This window comes from Myxine glutinosa, chromosome 2 (assembly GCF_964187855.1).
Source record: "Myxine glutinosa chromosome 2, kmMyxGlut1.1, whole genome shotgun sequence".
NCBI classification, from domain to species: Eukaryota; Metazoa; Chordata; class Myxini; order Myxiniformes; family Myxinidae; genus Myxine; species Myxine glutinosa.
Window position 1 is genome coordinate 252,585,232 of NC_136262.1, and position 19,256 is coordinate 252,604,487.

Sequence of the window (19,256 nt, forward strand, 5' to 3'; positions counted from 1 at the left end):
TGACAGGTAACGTGCACCTGGATCCAGCCCACCGATATAACCGGGTAACCCTGCTCGCTAAAGGACCCGGCCGGGGGAGACCTGGTGGAGGTGCGCAATGGTCCCTCACCCGCAAGGCGCAAAGCTGGAATGCGGTGGAACTCGGGTTCCTGGAGCCACTTCCACATCCTGCGGAAGGTCTCCCTCCCGGACTTGAGCTTCCCCCAGGGTTTCGGGTTCCGCAGCAGGTCCGACAAGGTGCCCTGGGACCGTCCGAGCACCCGCTGCGCGAACACCGCCTGGGGAATGCTGTAACGTTTGAGCTCGGCCATGATGAGCTGCGCCACCTCCCGGGTGTTGATCTCCTCGAGCTGCTGCGCCCCGCACGGAGTTCCGTGCTCCCGCGCCGAGCCGATGTGAGACTCCGTGGGGTCTCCGTGCCGCACGGCCCTCGGGGAAAGTTGACCTCCCGGAAGGCGCTGCAGAGGGTGGTGCTGATGGTGCTGGTGCTGAATCGCGTGACCCGGGAGCTGCGCCGGGTCCGGGAAGGGTCCGTGCGCCGCCACCTGCGCCTCCAACACGTGCGGCCCGTGCTTGATGGAGCCCAGGTCGGAGACCCCGGCGTGAACGTCGCGTCTGCTCAGCACGGCCGCGTGCACGGGCCCGTACGCGCCAGCGTTGAACATGCCGTCGCTCGAGTGCGCGTACGTGGGGAAGCCTTGTTCCGTGCTGGGAAGCGCGTTCAGGCTCTTGATGAGGGAATGCCGCGCGAGAGGCGACATCCCGGGATCGGCGCCGAGATCGCGACCGTACAGACCGTAGGGCGCGCCCATGGTCGGACCCCCGCGCTCCTCCCGGCCGAAGGCGACCCCGGGCCTGCCCAGCGGGTAGTGCTGAGCCTGCGACGATCCGCCGCCCAGGGAGCCTTGCACCGGCGACAGCGTGGTGTACGCGCCGCTCAGACCCATGGCGGACGAACCGTCGCACACCATGGACGGCAAGGCCGGGTGGAAGGGCCCGACGAGCGCCGGCTCCGATCGATAGTCGGACGAGTCGAGCATGGAGGCGAGCGCCGACACGAAGGGGAGCCGAGGCGGCGCCGACAGGTCGCACTGCGCTCCGGACGCCTCGTACACGCCGTGCCCGCCGGGCAGGAGCTCCGGAGGCACGTGCTCGAGGCCGCTCCGCCTGCGGTGCATGTCCACTTAGGGCATGATCCGTGCTGCGTGCGCCGACGACGCCACTCGATAGATGGTGCGCACGAACCCACGCACGGCCGAGGCTCGTCGCTCGCTCCCAAATTCTCGTGCCCTCCGGGCAGAAAGCCCCCCCGCCCCCGCGCGCACTCCGCCGGGTCTCCCGCGCTCCCGGAGTCTCGATGACGAAGGTGTCCCGGGCAGCGCGAGCCGGAGATGACAACACCTGCTGGCACCGGGTCAGCGAATCCCCTAATTGAGCCGCCACGAAGCGCTGCCCACTCGGCGTCTGGTGACCGTGATTTAATACGGGGTTAATGATGATGACGACACAAACAATAACGATCATTATGATGATAACGATGACGATTTCCGGTCGCAACCTGGGAATTCGTGCCCCCAGCCCCGCCCCCTTCCACTTGCTGCGTTCCCCGAACACCCCGAGTCCCCCACTCTCTCCCTTCCCTCACCAGACGAGTGCTGCGCACCACATGCTCCTCCAGTCAAGGTATCACCAGGTTTATCGAACGGTGCGTGGTTCATGACGACACAGTCACGATGACGTCACATTGGAATACCCGCGGTATTCGAATTAAACATCATATTAATCAAATTACGATGACATGATGGATGGTCCCTTGGATGGATATTAAGCCGGACGTCCTATCTGCTGGGATTTGTGGTAGATGGTAAATATCCCACTGTGTCCTTCGCGAAGAGTACGCGAGCTATCATGAACAAATTACAAATTGCCGACACGAACTACCAATGTCGGAATGGCGACCTCTCCCGACCTGAACTGCCAATGTCGGAATGGCGACCTCTCCCGACCCGAACTACCAATGTCGGAATGTCGACCTCTCCCGACCTGAACTACCAATGTCGGAATGGCGACCTCTGCCGACCCGAACTACCAATGTCGGAATGGCGACCTCTCCTGACCTGAACTACCAATGTCGGAATGGCGACCTCTCCCGACCCGAACTACCAATGTCGGAATGGCGACTTCTCCCGACCCGAACTATCAATGTCGGAATGGCGACCGCTCCCGACCTGAACAACCAATGTCGGAATGGCGACCTCTCCCGACCTGAACTACCAATGTGGGAATGGCGACCTCTCCTGACCCGAACTACCAATGTCGGAATGGCGACCTCTCCCGACCCGAACTACCAATGTCGGAATGGCGACCTCTCCCGACCCGAACTACCAATGTCGGAATGGCGACCTCTTTTGACCTGAACTACCAATGTCGGAATGGCGACCTCTCCCGACCTGAACTACCAATGTCGGAATGGCGACCTCTCCCGACCTGAACTGCCAATGTCGGAATGGCGACCTCTCCCGACCCGAACTACCAATGTCGGAATGTCGAACTCTCCCGACCTGAACTACCAATGTCGGAATGGCGACCTCTGCCGACCCGAACTACCAATGTCGGAATGGCGACCTCTCCTGACCTGAACTACCAATGTCGGAATGGCGACCTCTCCCCCACCCGAACTACCAATGTCGGAATGGCGACTTCTCCCGACCCGAACTATCAATGTCGGAATGGCGACCGCTCCCGACCTGAACTACCAATGTCGGAATGGCGACCTCTCCCGACCTGAACTACCAATGTCGGAATGGCGACCTCTCCCGACCCGAACTACCAATGTCGGAATGGCGACCTCTCCCGACCCGAACTACCAATGTCGGAATGGCGACCGCTCCCGACCCGAACAACCAATGTCGGAATGGCGACCTCTCCCGACCTGAACTACCAATGTCGGAATGGCGACCTCTTCCGACCTGAACTACCAATGTCGGAATGGCGACCTCTCCCGACCTGAACAACCAATGTCGGAATGGAGACCTCTCCCGACCTGAACTACCAATGTCGGAATGGCGACCTCTCCCGACCTGAACTACCAATGTCGGAATGACGACCTCTCCCGACCTGAACTACCAATGTCGGAATGGAGACCTCTCCCGACCTGAACTACCAATGTCGGAATGGCGACCTCTCCCGACCTGAACTACCAATGTCGGAATGGCGACCTCTTCTGACCTGAACTACCAATGTCGGAATGGCGACCTCTTCTGACCTGAACTACCAATGTCGGAATGGCGACCTCTTCCGACCTGAACTACCAATGTCGGAATGGCGACCTCTCCCGACCTGAACTACCAATGTCGGAATGGCGACCTCTCCCGACCTGAACTACCAATGTCGGAATGGCGACCTCTCCCGACCTGAACTCCCAATGTCGGAATGACGACCTCTCCCGACCTGAACTACCAATGTCGGAATGGAGACCTCTCCCGACCTGAACTACCAATGTCGGAATGGCGACCTCTCCCGACCTGAACTACCGATGTCGGAATGGCGACCTCTTCCGACCTGAACTACCAATGTCGGAATGGCGACCTCTTCCGACCTGAACTACCAATGTCGGAATGGAGACCTCTCCCGACCAGCATTGCAACCATAGCAACTGCTTCAGCACGACCAACGCTCCCGCGTAGGAAATCGTACATGACGATGATGATCAATGTAATTAGGAGACAGCGGCTTACTGTACATCATACAACAACAACAACAACAACAACAACACGACAACAACTGTGAGATGTATTAAAGATAGACAATGAGAGTACATCATCCAACAACAACAACACTACAACAACTGTGAGATGTAATAAAGATAGAGACTGAGAGCACATGATCCAACAACAACAACAACAACACTACAACAACTGTGAGATGTAATAAAGATAGACAATGAGAGTACATCATCTAACAACAACAACAACACGACAACAACTGTGAGATGTAATAAAGATAGACAATGAGAGTACATCATCCAACAACAACAACAACAACAACAACAACACTACAACAACTGTGAGATGTAATAAAGATAGACAATGAGAGTACATCATCTAACAACAACAACAACACTACAACAACTGTGAGATGTAATAAAGATAGACAATGAGAGTACATCATCGAGCAACAACAACAACAACAACACGACAACAACTGTGAGATGTAATAAAGACAGACAATGAGAGTACATCATCTAGCAACAACAACAACAACAGCACTACAACAACTGTGAGATGTAACAAAGACAGACAATGAGAGTACATCATCGAACAACAACAACAACACGACAACAACTGTGAGATGTAATAAAGATAGACAATGAGAGTACATCATCCAACAACAACAACAACAACAACACGACAACAACTGTGAGATGTAATAAAGATAGACAATGAGAGTACATCATCGAACAACAACAACAACAACAACAACAGCAACACTACAACAACTGTGAGATGTAATAAAGATAGACAATGAGAGTACATCATCCAACAACAACAAGAACAACAACAACAACACAAAACAACTGTGAGATGTAATAAAGATAGACAATGAGAGTACATAATCCAACAACAACAACAACACCACAACAACTGTGAGATGTAATAAAGCCAGACAATGAGAGTACATCATCGAACAACAACAACACCACAACAACTGTGAGATGTAATAAAGATAGACAATGAGAGCACATCATCTAAAAGCAAGAACAACACCACAACAACTGTGAGATGCAATAAAGATAGACAATGAGAGTACATCATCTAATAGCAACAACAACACCACAACAACTGTGAGATGTAATAAAGATAGACAATGAGAGTACATCATCCAACAACAACAACAACAACACTACAACAACTGTGAGATGTAATAAAGATAGACAATGAGAGTACATCATCTAACAACAACAACAACACTACAACAACTGTGAGATGTAATAAAGACAGACAATGAGAGTACATCATCTAACAACAACAACAACACGACAACAACTGTGAGATGTAATAAAGATAGACAATGAGAGTACATCATCCAACAACAACAACAACAACAACAACACTACAACAACTGTGAGATGTAATAAAGATAGACAATGAGAGTACATCATCTCACACCAACAACAACACTACAACAACTGTGAGATGTAATAAAGATAGAAAATGAGAGTACATCATCTAACAACAACAACAACAACAACAGCAACACTACAACAACTGTGAGATGTAATAAAGATAGACAATGAGAGTACATCATCCAACAACAACAAGAACAACAACAACAACACAAAACAACTGTGAGATGTAATAAAGATAGACAATGAGAGTACATAATCCAACAACAACAACAACACCACAACAACTGTGAGATGTAATAAAGACAGACAATGAGAGTACATCATCGAACAACAACAACACCACAACAACTGTGAGATGTAATAAAGATAGACAAAGAGAGTACATCATCTAATAGCAACAACAACAACAACACAACAACTGTGAGATGTAATAAAGATAGACAATGAGAGTACATCATCCAACAACAACAACAACAACACGACAACAACTGTGAGATGTAATAAAGATAGACAATGAGAGTACATCATCTAACAACAACGACAACAACACCACAACAACTATGAGATGTAATAAAGATAGACAATGAGAGCACATCATCTAATAGCAACAACAACACCACAACAACTATGAGATGTAATAAAGATAGACAATGAGAGCACATCATCTAATAGCAACAACAACACCACAACAACTATGAGATGTAATAAAGATAGACAATGAGAGCACATCATCTAAAAGCAACAACAACACCACAACAACTGTGAGATGCAATAAAGATAGACAATGAGAGCACATCATCTAATAGCAACAACAACACCACAACAACTGTGAGATGCAATAAAGATAGACAATGAGAGCACATCATATAATAGCAACAACAACACCACAACAACTGTGAGATGCAATAAAGATAGACAATGAGAGCACATCATCTAATAGCAACAACAGCACCACAACAACTGTGAGATGCAATAAAGATAGACAATGAGAGCACATCATCTAAAAGCAAGAACAACACCACAACAACTGTGAGATGCAATAAAGATAGACAATGAGAGTACATCATCTAATAGCAACAACAACACCACAACAACTGTGAGATGCAATAAAGATAGACAATGAGAGCACATCATCTAATAGCAACAACAACACCACAACAACAACTATGAGATGTAATAAAGATAGACAATGAGAGTACATCATCTAATAGCAACAACAACACCACAACAACTGTGAGATGTAATAAAGATAGACAATGAGAGCACATCATCTCATAGGAACAACAACAAGGCCAGAACTGTGAGATGTAATAAAGATAGACAATGAGAGTACATCATCTAACAACAACAACAACAACACAACAACTGTGAGATGTAATAAAGATAGACAATGAGAGCACATCATCTAATAGCAACAACAACACGACAACAACTGTGAGATGTAATAAAGATAGACAATGAGAGTACATCATCTAACAACAACAACAACAACACAACAACTGTGAGATGTAATAAAGATAGACAATGAGAGTACATCATCTAACAACAACAACAACAACACAACAACTGTGAGATGTAATAAAGATAGACAATGAGAGTACTTCATCTAACAACAACAACAACAACACAACAACTGTGAGATGTAATAAAGATAGACAATGAGAGCACATCATCTAAAAGCAAGAACAACACCACAACAACTGTGAGATGTAATAAAGATAGACAATGAGAGTACATCATCTAATAGCAACAACAACACCACAACAACTGTGAGATGTAATAAAGATAGACAATGAGAGCACATCATCTAATAGCAACAACAACACCACAATAATTGTGAGATGTAATAAAGATAGACAATGAGAGTACATCATCTAATAGGAACAACAACACGACAACAACTGTGAGATGTAATAAAGATAGACAATGAGAGTACATCATCTAACAACAACAACAACAACACTACAACAACTGTGAGATGTAATAAAGATAGACAATGAGAGCACATCATTCAACAACAACAACAACACCACAACAACTGTGAGATGTAATAAAGATAGACAATGAGAGCACATCATCTAATAGCAACAACAACAACACGACAACAACTGTGAGATGTAATAAAGATAGACAATGAGAGCACATCATCTAATAGGAACAACAACACCACAACAACTATGAGATGTAATAAAGATAGACAATGAGAGTACATCATCTCATAGGAACAACAACACGACAACAACTGTGAGATGTAATAAAGATAGACAATGAGAGCACATCATCTAATAGCAACAACAACACCACAACAACTGTGAGATGTAATAAAGACAGACAATGAGAGTACATCATCTAATAGGAACAACAACACGACAACAACTGTGAGATGTAATAAAGATAGACAATGAGAGTACATCATCTAATAGGAACAACAACACGACAACAACTGTGAGATGTAATAAAGACAGACAATGAGAGCACATCATCTAATAGGAACAACAACACTACAACAACTGTGAGATGTAATAAAGATAGACAATGAGAGTACATCATCTAACAACAACAACAACAACACTACAACAACTGTGAGATGTAATAAAGATAGACAATGAGAGCACATCATTCAACAACAACAACAACACCACAACAACTGTGAGATGTAATAAAGATAGACAATGAGAGTACATCATCTAATAGGAACAACAACACCACAACAACTATGAGATGTAATAAAGATAGACAATGAGAGTACATCATCTAATAGGAACAACAACACGACAACAACTGTGAGATGTAATAAAGATAGACAATGAGAGTACATCATCTAACAACAACAACAACAACACAACAACTGTGAGATGTAATAAAGATAGACAATGAGAGTACATCATCTAACAACAACAACAACACGACAACAACTGTGAGATGTAATAAAGATAGACAATGAGAGCACATCATTCAACAACAACAACAACACCACAACAACTGTGAGATGTAATAAAGACAGACAATGAGAGCACATCATCCAACAACAACAGCAACAACACTACAACAACTGTGAGATGTAATAAAGATAGACAATGAGAGTACATCATACAACAACAACAACAACAACAACACCACAACAACTGTGAGATGAAATAAAGATAGACAATGAGAGCACATCATCTAAAAGCAAGAACAACACCACAACAACTGTGAGATGTAATAAAGATAGACAATGAGAGTACATCATCTAATAGCAACGACAACACTACAACAACTGTGAGATGCAATAAAGATAGACAATGAGAGTACATCATCTAATAGCAACAACAACACCACAACAACTGTGAGATGTAATAAAGATAGACAATGAGAGCACATCATCTAATAGCAACAACAACACCACAACAACTGTGAGATGTAATAAAGATAGACAATGAGAGTACATCATCTAATCGCAACAACAACACTACAACAACTGTGAGATGCAATAAAGATAGACAATGAGAGTACATCATCTAATAGCAACAACAACACCACAACAACTATGAGATGCAATAAAGATAGACAATGAGAGTACATCATCTAAAAGCAACAACAACACCACAACAACTGTGAGATGTAATAAAGATAGGCAATGAGAGTACATCATCTAATAGCAACAACAACACCACAACAACTGTGAGATGTAATAAAGATAGACAATGAGAGCACATCATCTAATAGCAACAACAACACCACAACAACTGTGAGATGTAATAAAGATAGACAATGAGAGTACATCATCTAACAACAACAACAACACCACGACAACAACTATGAGATGTAATAAAGATAGGCAATGAGAGTACATCATCTCATAGCAACAACAACACCACAACAACTGTGAGATGTAATAAAGATAGACAATGAGAGTACATCATCTAACAACAACAACAACACCACGACAACAACTATGAGATGTAATAAAGACAGGCAATGAGAGTACATCATCTAATAGCAACAACAACACCACAACAACTGTGAGATGTAATAAAGATAGACAATGAGAGCACATCATCTAATAGCAACAACAACACCACAACAACTGTGAGATGTAATAAAGATAGACAATGAGAGCACATCATCTAATAGCAACAACAACACCACAACAACTGTGAGATGCAATAAAGATAGACAATGAGAGTACATCATCTAACAGCAACAACAACACCACAACAACTGTGAGATGTAATAAAGATAGACAATGAGAGTACATCATCTAACAACAACAACAACAACAACACGACAACAACTGTGAGATGCAATAAAGATAGACAATGAGAGCACATCATCTAATAGCAACAACAACACCACAACAACTGTGAGATGTAATAAAGATAGACAATGAGAGCACATCATCTATTAGCAACAACAACAACACTACAACAACTGTGAGATGTAATAAAGATAGACAATGAGAGCACATCATTCAACAACAACAACAACACCACAACAACTGTGAGATGTAATAAAGATAGACAATGAGAGTGCATCATCTAACAACAACAACAACAACACCACAACAACTGTGAGATGTAATAAAGATAGACAATGAGAGTACATCATCTAACAACAACAACAACAACACTACAACAACTGTGAGATGTAATAAAGATAGACAATGAGAGCACATCATTCAACAACAACAACAACAACACTACAACAACTGTGAGATGAAATAAAGATAGACAATGAGAGTACATCATCTAACAACAACAACAACACCACAACAACTGTGAGATGTAATAAAGATAGACAATGAGAGTACATCATCTAACAACAACAACAACAACACTACAACAACTGTGAGATGCAATAAAGATAGACAATGAGAGCACATCATTCAACAACAACAACAACACCACAACAACTGTGAGATGTAATAAAGATAGACAATGAGAGTACATCATCTAACAACAACAACAACAACACTACAACAACTGTGAGATGTAATAAAGATAGACAATGAGAGCACATCATTCAACAACAACAACAACACCACAACAACTGTGAGATGTAATAAAGATAGACAATGAGAGTACATCATCTAACAACAACAACAACACCACAACAACTGTGAGATGTAATAAAGATAGACAATGAGAGCACATCATCTAATAGCAACAACAACACCACAACAACTGTGAGATGCAATCAAGATAGACAATGAGAGCACATCATCTAAAAGCAACAACAACACCACAACAACTGTGAGATGTAATAAAGATAGACAATGAGAGCACATCATCTAATAGCAACAACAACACCACAACAACTGTGAGATGTAATAAAGATAGACAATGAGAGCACATCATCTAATAGCAACAACAACACCACAACAACTGTGAGATGCAATAAAGATAGACAATGAGAGTACATCATTCAACAACAACAACAACACCACAACAACTGTGAGATGTAATAAAGATAGACAATGAGAGCACATCATTCAACAACAACAACAACACCACAACAACTGTGAGATGTAATAAAGATAGACAATGAGAGTACATCATCTAACAACAACAACAACACCACAACAACTGTGAGATGTAATAAAGATAGACAATGAGAGCACATCATCTAATAGCAACAACAACACCACAACAACTGTGAGATGCAATAAAGATAGACAATGAGAGCACATCATCTAATAGCAACAACAACATCACAACAACTGTGAGATGCAATAAAGATAGACAATGAGAGTACATCATTTAACAACAACAACAACACCACAACAACTGTGAGATGTAATAAAGATAGAGAGAGTAGACAATGAGAGTACATCATCTAATAGCAACAACAACACCACAACAACTGTGAGATGTAATAAAGATAGACAATGAGAGCACATCATCTAATAGCAACAACAACACCACAACAACTGTGAGATGTAATAAAGATAGACAATGAGAGCACATCATCTAATAGCAACAACAACACCACAACAACTGTGAGATGCAATAAAGATAGACAATGAGAGTACATCATCTAACAGCAACAACAACACCACAACAACTGTGAGATGTAATAAAGATAGACAATGAGAGTACATCATCTAACAACAACAACAACACGACAACAACTGTGAGATGTAATAAAGATAGACAATGAGAGCACATCATTCAACAACAACAACAACACCACAACACCTGTGAGATGTAATAAAGACAGACAATGAGAGCACATCATCCAACAACAACAGCAACAACACTACAACAACTGTGAGATGTAATAAAGATAGACAATGAGAGTACATCATACAACAACAACAACAACAACACCACAACAACTGTGAGATGCAATAAAGATAGACAATGAGAGCACATCATCTAAAAGCAAGAACAACACCACAACAACTGTGAGATGTAATAAAGATAGACAATGAGAGTACATCATCTAATAGCAACGACAACACTACAACAACTGTGAGATGCAATAAAGATAGACAATGAGAGTACATCATCTAATAGCAACAACAACACCACAACAACTGTGAGATGTAATAAAGATAGACAATGAGAGCACATCATCTAATAGCAACAACAACACCACAACAACTGTGAGATGTAATAAAGATAGACAATGAGAGTACATCATCTAATCGCAACAACAACACTACAACAACTGTGAGATGCAATAAAGATAGACAATGAGAGTACATCATCTAATAGCAACAACAACACCACAACAACTATGAGATGCAATAAAGATAGACAATGAGAGTACATCATCTAAAAGCAACAACAACACCACAACAACTGTGAGATGTAATAAAGATAGGCAATGAGAGTACATCATCTAATAGCAACAACAACACCACAACAACTGTGAGATGTAATAAAGATAGACAATGAGAGCACATCATCTAATAGCAACAACAACACCACAACAACTGTGAGATGTAATAAAGATAGACAATGAGAGTACATCATCTAACAACAACAACAACACCACGACAACAACTATGAGATGTAATAAAGATAGGCAATGAGAGTACATCATCTCATAGCAACAACAACACCACAACAACTGTGAGATGTAATAAAGATAGACAATGAGAGTACATCATCTAACAACAACAACAACACCACGACAACAACTATGAGATGTAATAAAGACAGGCAATGAGAGTACATCATCTAATAGCAACAACAACACCACAACAACTGTGAGATGTAATAAAGATAGACAATGAGAGCACATCATCTAATAGCAACAACAACACCACAACAACTGTGAGATGTAATAAAGATAGACAATGAGAGCACATCATCTAATAGCAACAACAACACCACAACAACTGTGAGATGCAATAAAGATAGACAATGAGAGTACATCATCTAACAGCAACAACAACACCACAACAACTGTGAGATGTAATAAAGATAGACAATGAGAGTACATCATCTAACAACAACAACAACAACAACACGACAACAACTGTGAGATGCAATAAAGATAGACAATGAGAGCACATCATCTAATAGCAACAACAACACCACAACAACTGTGAGATGTAATAAAGATAGACAATGAGAGCACATCATCTAATAGCAACAACAACAACACTACAACAACTGTGAGATGTAATAAAGATAGACAATGAGAGCACATCATTCAACAACAACAACAACACCACAACAACTGTGAGATGTAATAAAGATAGACAATGAGAGTGCATCATCTAACAACAACAACAACACCACAACAACTGTGAGATGTAATAAAGATAGACAATGAGAGTACATCATCTAACAACAACAACAACAACACTACAACAACTGTGAGATGTAATAAAGATAGACAATGAGAGCACATCATTCAACAACAACAACAACAACACTACAACAACTGTGAGATGAAATAAAGATAGACAATGAGAGTACATCATCTAACAACAACAACAACACCACAACAACTGTGAGATGTAATAAAGATAGACAATGAGAGTACATCATCTAACAACAACAACAACAACACTACAACAACTGTGAGATGCAATAAAGATAGACAATGAGAGCACATCATTCAACAACAACAACAACACCACAACAACTGTGAGATGTAATAAAGATAGACAATGAGAGTACATCATCTAACAACAACAACAACAACACTACAACAACTGTGAGATGTAATAAAGATAGACAATGAGAGCACATCTTTCAACAACAACAACAACACCACAACAACTGTGAGATGTAATAAAGATAGACAATGAGAGTACATCATCTAACAACAACAACAACACCACAACAACTGTGAGATGTAATAAAGATAGACAATGAGAGCACATCATCTAATAGCAACAACAACACCACAACAACTGTGAGATGCAATCAAGATAGACAATGAGAGCACATCATCTAAAAGCAACAACAACACCACAACAACTGTGAGATGTAATAAAGATAGACAATGAGAGCACATCATCTAATAGCAACAACAACACCACAACAACTGTGAGATGTAATAAAGATAGACAATGAGAGCACATCATCTAATAGCAACAACAACACCACAACAACTGTGAGATGCAATAAAGATAGACAATGAGAGTACATCATTCAACAACAACAACAACACCACAACAACTGTGAGATGTAATAAAGATAGACAATGAGAGCACATCATTCAACAACAACAACAACACCACAACAACTGTGAGATGTAATAAAGATAGACAATGAGAGTACATCATCTAACAACAACAACAACACCACAACAACTGTGAGATGTAATAAAGATAGACAATGAGAGCACATCATCTAATAGCAACAACAACACCACAACAACTGTGAGATGCAATAAAGATAGACAATGAGAGCACATCATCTAATAGCAACAACAACATCACAACAACTGTGAGATGCAATAAAGATAGACAATGAGAGTACATCATTTAACAACAACAACAACACCACAACAACTGTGAGATGTAATAAAGATAGACAATGAGAGCACATCATCTAATAGCAACAACAACACCACAACAACTGTGAGATGCAATAAAGATAGACAATGAGAGCACATCATCTAATAGCAACAACAACACCACAACAACTGTGAGATGCAATAAAGATAGACAATGAGAGTACATCATCTAATAGCAACAACAGCACCACAACAACTGTGAGATGTAATAAAGATAGACAATGAGAGCACATCATCTAATAGCAACAACAACAACACAACAACTATGAGATGTAATAAAGATAGACAATGAGAGCACATCATCTAATAGCAACAACAACAACACGACAACAACTGTGAGATGCAATAAAGATAGACAATGAGAGCACATCATCTAATAGCAACAACAACACCACAACAACTATGAGATGTAATAAAGATAGACAATGAGAGCACATCATCTAATAGCAACAACAACACCACAACAACTGTGAGATGTAATAAAGATAGACAATGAGAGCACATCATCTAATAGCAACAACAAAACCACAACAACTATGAGATGTAATAAAGATAGACAATGAGAGCACATCATCTAATAGCAACAACAACACCACAACAACTATGAGATGTAATAAAGATAGACAATGAGAGCACATCATCTAATAGCAACAACAACACCACAACAACTGTGAGATGCAATAAAGATAGACAATGAGAGCACATCATCTAATAGCAACAACAACACCACAACAACTATGAGATGTAATAAAGATAGACAATGAGAGTACATCATCTAATAGCAACAACAACACCACAACAACTATGAGATGCAATAAAGATAGACAATGAGAGCACATCATCTAATAGCAACAACAACACCACAACAACTGTGAGATGTAATAAAGATAGACAATGACAGCACATCATCTAATAGCAACAACAACACCACAACAACTATGAGATGTAATAAAGATAGACAATGAGAGCACCTCATCCAATAGCAACAACAACACCACAACAACTATGAGATGTAATAAAGATAGACAATGAGAGCACATCATCTAATAGCAACAACACCACAACAACTATGAGATGTAATAAAGATAGACAATGAGAGCACAACATCTAATAGCAACAACAACACCACAACAATTGTGAGATGCAATAAAGATAGACAATGAGTGTACATAATCTAATAGCAACAACAACACCACAACAACTATGAGATGCAATAAAGATAGACAATGAGAGCACATCATCTAATAGCAACAACAACACCACAACAACTGTGAGATGCAATAAAGATAGACAATGAGAGTACATCATCTAATAGCAACAACAACACCACAACAACTGTGAGATGTAATAAAGATCGGCAATGAGAGCACATCATCTAATAGCAACAACAACACCACAACAACTGTGAGATGTAATAAAGATCGGCAATGAGAGTACACATCTAACAACAACAACAACAACACTACAACAACTGTGAGACGTAATAAAGACAGACAATGAGAGTACATCATCTAACAACAACAACAACAACACCACAACAACTGTGAGATGTAATAAAGATAGACAATGAGAGTACATCATCTAATAGGAACAACAACACGACAACAACTGTGAGATGTAATAAAGATAGACAATGAGAGTGCATCATCGAACAACAACAACAACAACAACACAACAACTGTGAGATGTAATAAAGATAGACAATGAGAGCACATCATCTAATAGGAACAACAACACGACAACAACTGTGAGATGTAATAAAGATAGACAATGAGAGTACATCATCTAACAACAACAACAACAACACTACAACAACTGTGAGATGTAATAAAGATAGACAATGAGAGTACATCATCTAACAACAACAACAACAACAACACTACAACAACTGTGAGATGTAATAAAGATAGACAATGAGAGTCCATCATTCAACAACAACAACAACACCACAACAACTGTGAGATGTAATAAAGATAGACAATGAGAGTACATCATCTAACAACAACAACAACAACAACACTACAACAACTGTGAGATGTAATAAAGATAGACAATGAGAGCACATCATTCAACAACAACAACAACAACACTACAACAACTGTGAGATGAAATAAAGATAGACAATGAGAGTACATCATCTAACAACAACAACAACACCACAACAACTGTGAGATGTAATAAAGATAGACAATGAGAGTACATCATCTAACAACAACAACAACAACACTACAACAACTGTGAGATGTAATAAAGATAGACAATGAGAGCACATCATTCAACAACAACAACAACACCACAACAACTGTGAGATGTAATAAAGATAGACAATGAGAGTACATCATCTAACAACAACAACAACAACACTACAACAACTGTGAGATGTAATAAAGATAGACAATGAGAGCACATCATTCAACAACAACAACAACACCACAACAACTGTGAGATGTAATAAAGATAGACAATGAGAGTACATCATCTAACAACAACAACAACACCACAACAACTGTGAGATGTAATAAAGATAGACAATGAGAGCACATCATCTAATAGCAACAACAACACCACAACAACTGTGAGATGCAATCAAGATAGACAATGAGAGCACATCATCTAAAAGCAACAACAACACCACAATAACTGTGAGATGTAATAAAGATAGACAATGAGAGCACATCATCTAATAGCAACAACAACACCACAACAACTGTGAGATGTAATAAAGATAGACAATGAGAGCACATCATCTAATAGCAACAACAACACCACAACAACTGTGTGATGCAATAAAGATAGACAATGAGAGCACATCATTCAACAACAACAACAACACCACAACAACTGTGAGATGTAATAAAGATAGACAATGAGAGCACATCATCTAATAGCAACAACAACACCACAACAACTGTGAGATGCAATAAAGATAGACAATGAGAGCACATCATCTAATAGCAACAACAACACCACAACAACTGTGAGATGCAATAAAGATAGACAATGAGAGTACATCATTTAACAACAACAACAACACCACAACAACTGTGAGATGTAATAAAGATAGACAATGAGAGCACATCATCTAATAGCAACAACAACACCACAACAACTGTGAGATGCAATAAAGATAGACAATGAGAGCACATCATCTAATAGCAACAACAACACCACAACAACTGTGAGATGCAATAAAGATAGACAATGAGAGTACATCATCTAATAGCAACAACAGCACCACAACAACTGTGAGATGTAATAAAGATAGACAATGAGAGCACATCATCTAATAGCAACAACAACAACACAACAACTATGAGATGTAATAAAGATAGACAATGAGAGCACATCATCTAATAGCAACAACAACAACACGACAACAACTGTGAGATGCAATAAAGAAAGACAATGAGAGCACATCATCTAATAGCAACAACAACACCACAACAACTATGAGATGTAATAAAGATAGACAATGAGAGCACATCATCTAATAGCAACAACAACACCACAACAACTGTGAGATGTAATAAAGATAGACAATGAGAGCACATCATCTAATAGCAACAACAAAACCACAACAACTATGAGATGTAATAAAGATAGACAATGAGAGCACATCATCTAATAGCAACAACAACACCACAACAACTATGAGATGTAATAAAGATAGACAATGAGAGCACATCATCTAATAGCAACAACAACACCACAACAACTGTGAGATGCAATAAAGATAGACAATGAGAGCACATCATCTAATAGCAACAACAACACCACAACAACTATGAGATGTAATAAAGATAGACAATGAGAGTACATCATCTAATAGCAACAACAACACCACAACAACTATGAGATGCAATAAAGATAGACAATGAGAGCACATCATCTAATAGCAACAACAACACCACAACAACTGTGAGATGTAATAAAGATAGACAATGACAGCACATCATCTAATAGCAACAACAACACCACAACAACTATGAGATGTAATAAAGATAGACAATGGGAGCACCTCATCCAATAGCAACAACAACACCACAACAACTATGAGATGTAATAAAGATAGACAATGAGAGCACATCATCTAATAGCAACAACACCACAACAACTATGAGATGTAATAAAGATAGACAATGAGAGCACAACATCTAATAGCAACAACAACACCACAACAATTGTGAGATGCAATAAAGATAGACAATGAGTGTACATAATCTAATAGCAACAACAACACCACAACAACTGTGAGATGCAATAAAGATAGACAATGAGAGCACATCATCTAATAGCAACAACAACACCACAACAACTGTGAGATGCAATAAAGATAGACAATGAGAGTACATCATCTAATAGCAACAACAACACCACAACAACTGTGAGATGTAATAAAGATCGGCAATGAGAGTACACATCTAACAACAACAACAACAACACTACAACAACTGTGAGACGTAATAAAGATAGACAATGAGAGTACTTCATCTAACAACAACAACAACAACACCACAACAACTGTGAGATGTAATAAAGATAGACAATGAGAGTACATCATCTAATAGGAACAACAACACGACAACAACTGTGAGATGTAATAAAGATAGACAATGAGAGTGCATCATCGAACAACAACAACAACAACAACACAACAACTGTGAGATGTAATAAAGATAGACAATGAGAGCACATCATCTAATAGGAACAACAACACGACAACAACTGTGAGATGTAATAAAGATAGACAATGAGAGTACATCATCTAACAACAACAACAACAACACTACAACAACTGTGAGATGTAATAAAGATAGACAATGAGAGTACATCATCTAACAACAACAACAACAACAACACTACAACAACTGTGAGATGTAATAAAGATAGACAATGAGAGTACATCATTCAACAACAACAACAACACCACAACAACTGTGAGATGTAATAAAGACAGACAATGAGAGCACATCATCCAACAACAACAGCAACAACACTACAACAACTGTGAGATGTAATAAAGATAGACAATGAGAGTACATCATACAACAACAACAACAACAACAAGAAGAACAACACTACAACAGCTGTGAGATGTAATAAAGATAGACAATGAGAGTACATCATTCAACAACAACAACAACAACAACAACAACAACACAAC

General features: G+C 40.1%; 1 protein-coding gene across 1 annotated transcript in view; it reads right to left on the reverse strand.

Annotated features, from left to right (window-relative positions):
* The window catches only part of LOC137422125 (hepatocyte nuclear factor 6-like), a 108,488-nt gene extending 107,310 nt beyond the window's left edge, over window positions 1-1,178 (reverse strand). The window contains exon 1 of the mRNA XM_068108885.2: window positions 110-1,178. Coding sequence (XP_067964986.2) covers window positions 110-1,178 — 1,069 coding nt within the window. The remainder of the gene's footprint in view (window positions 1-109) is intronic.
* Window positions 1,179-19,256: the final 18,078 nt, after the last annotated feature.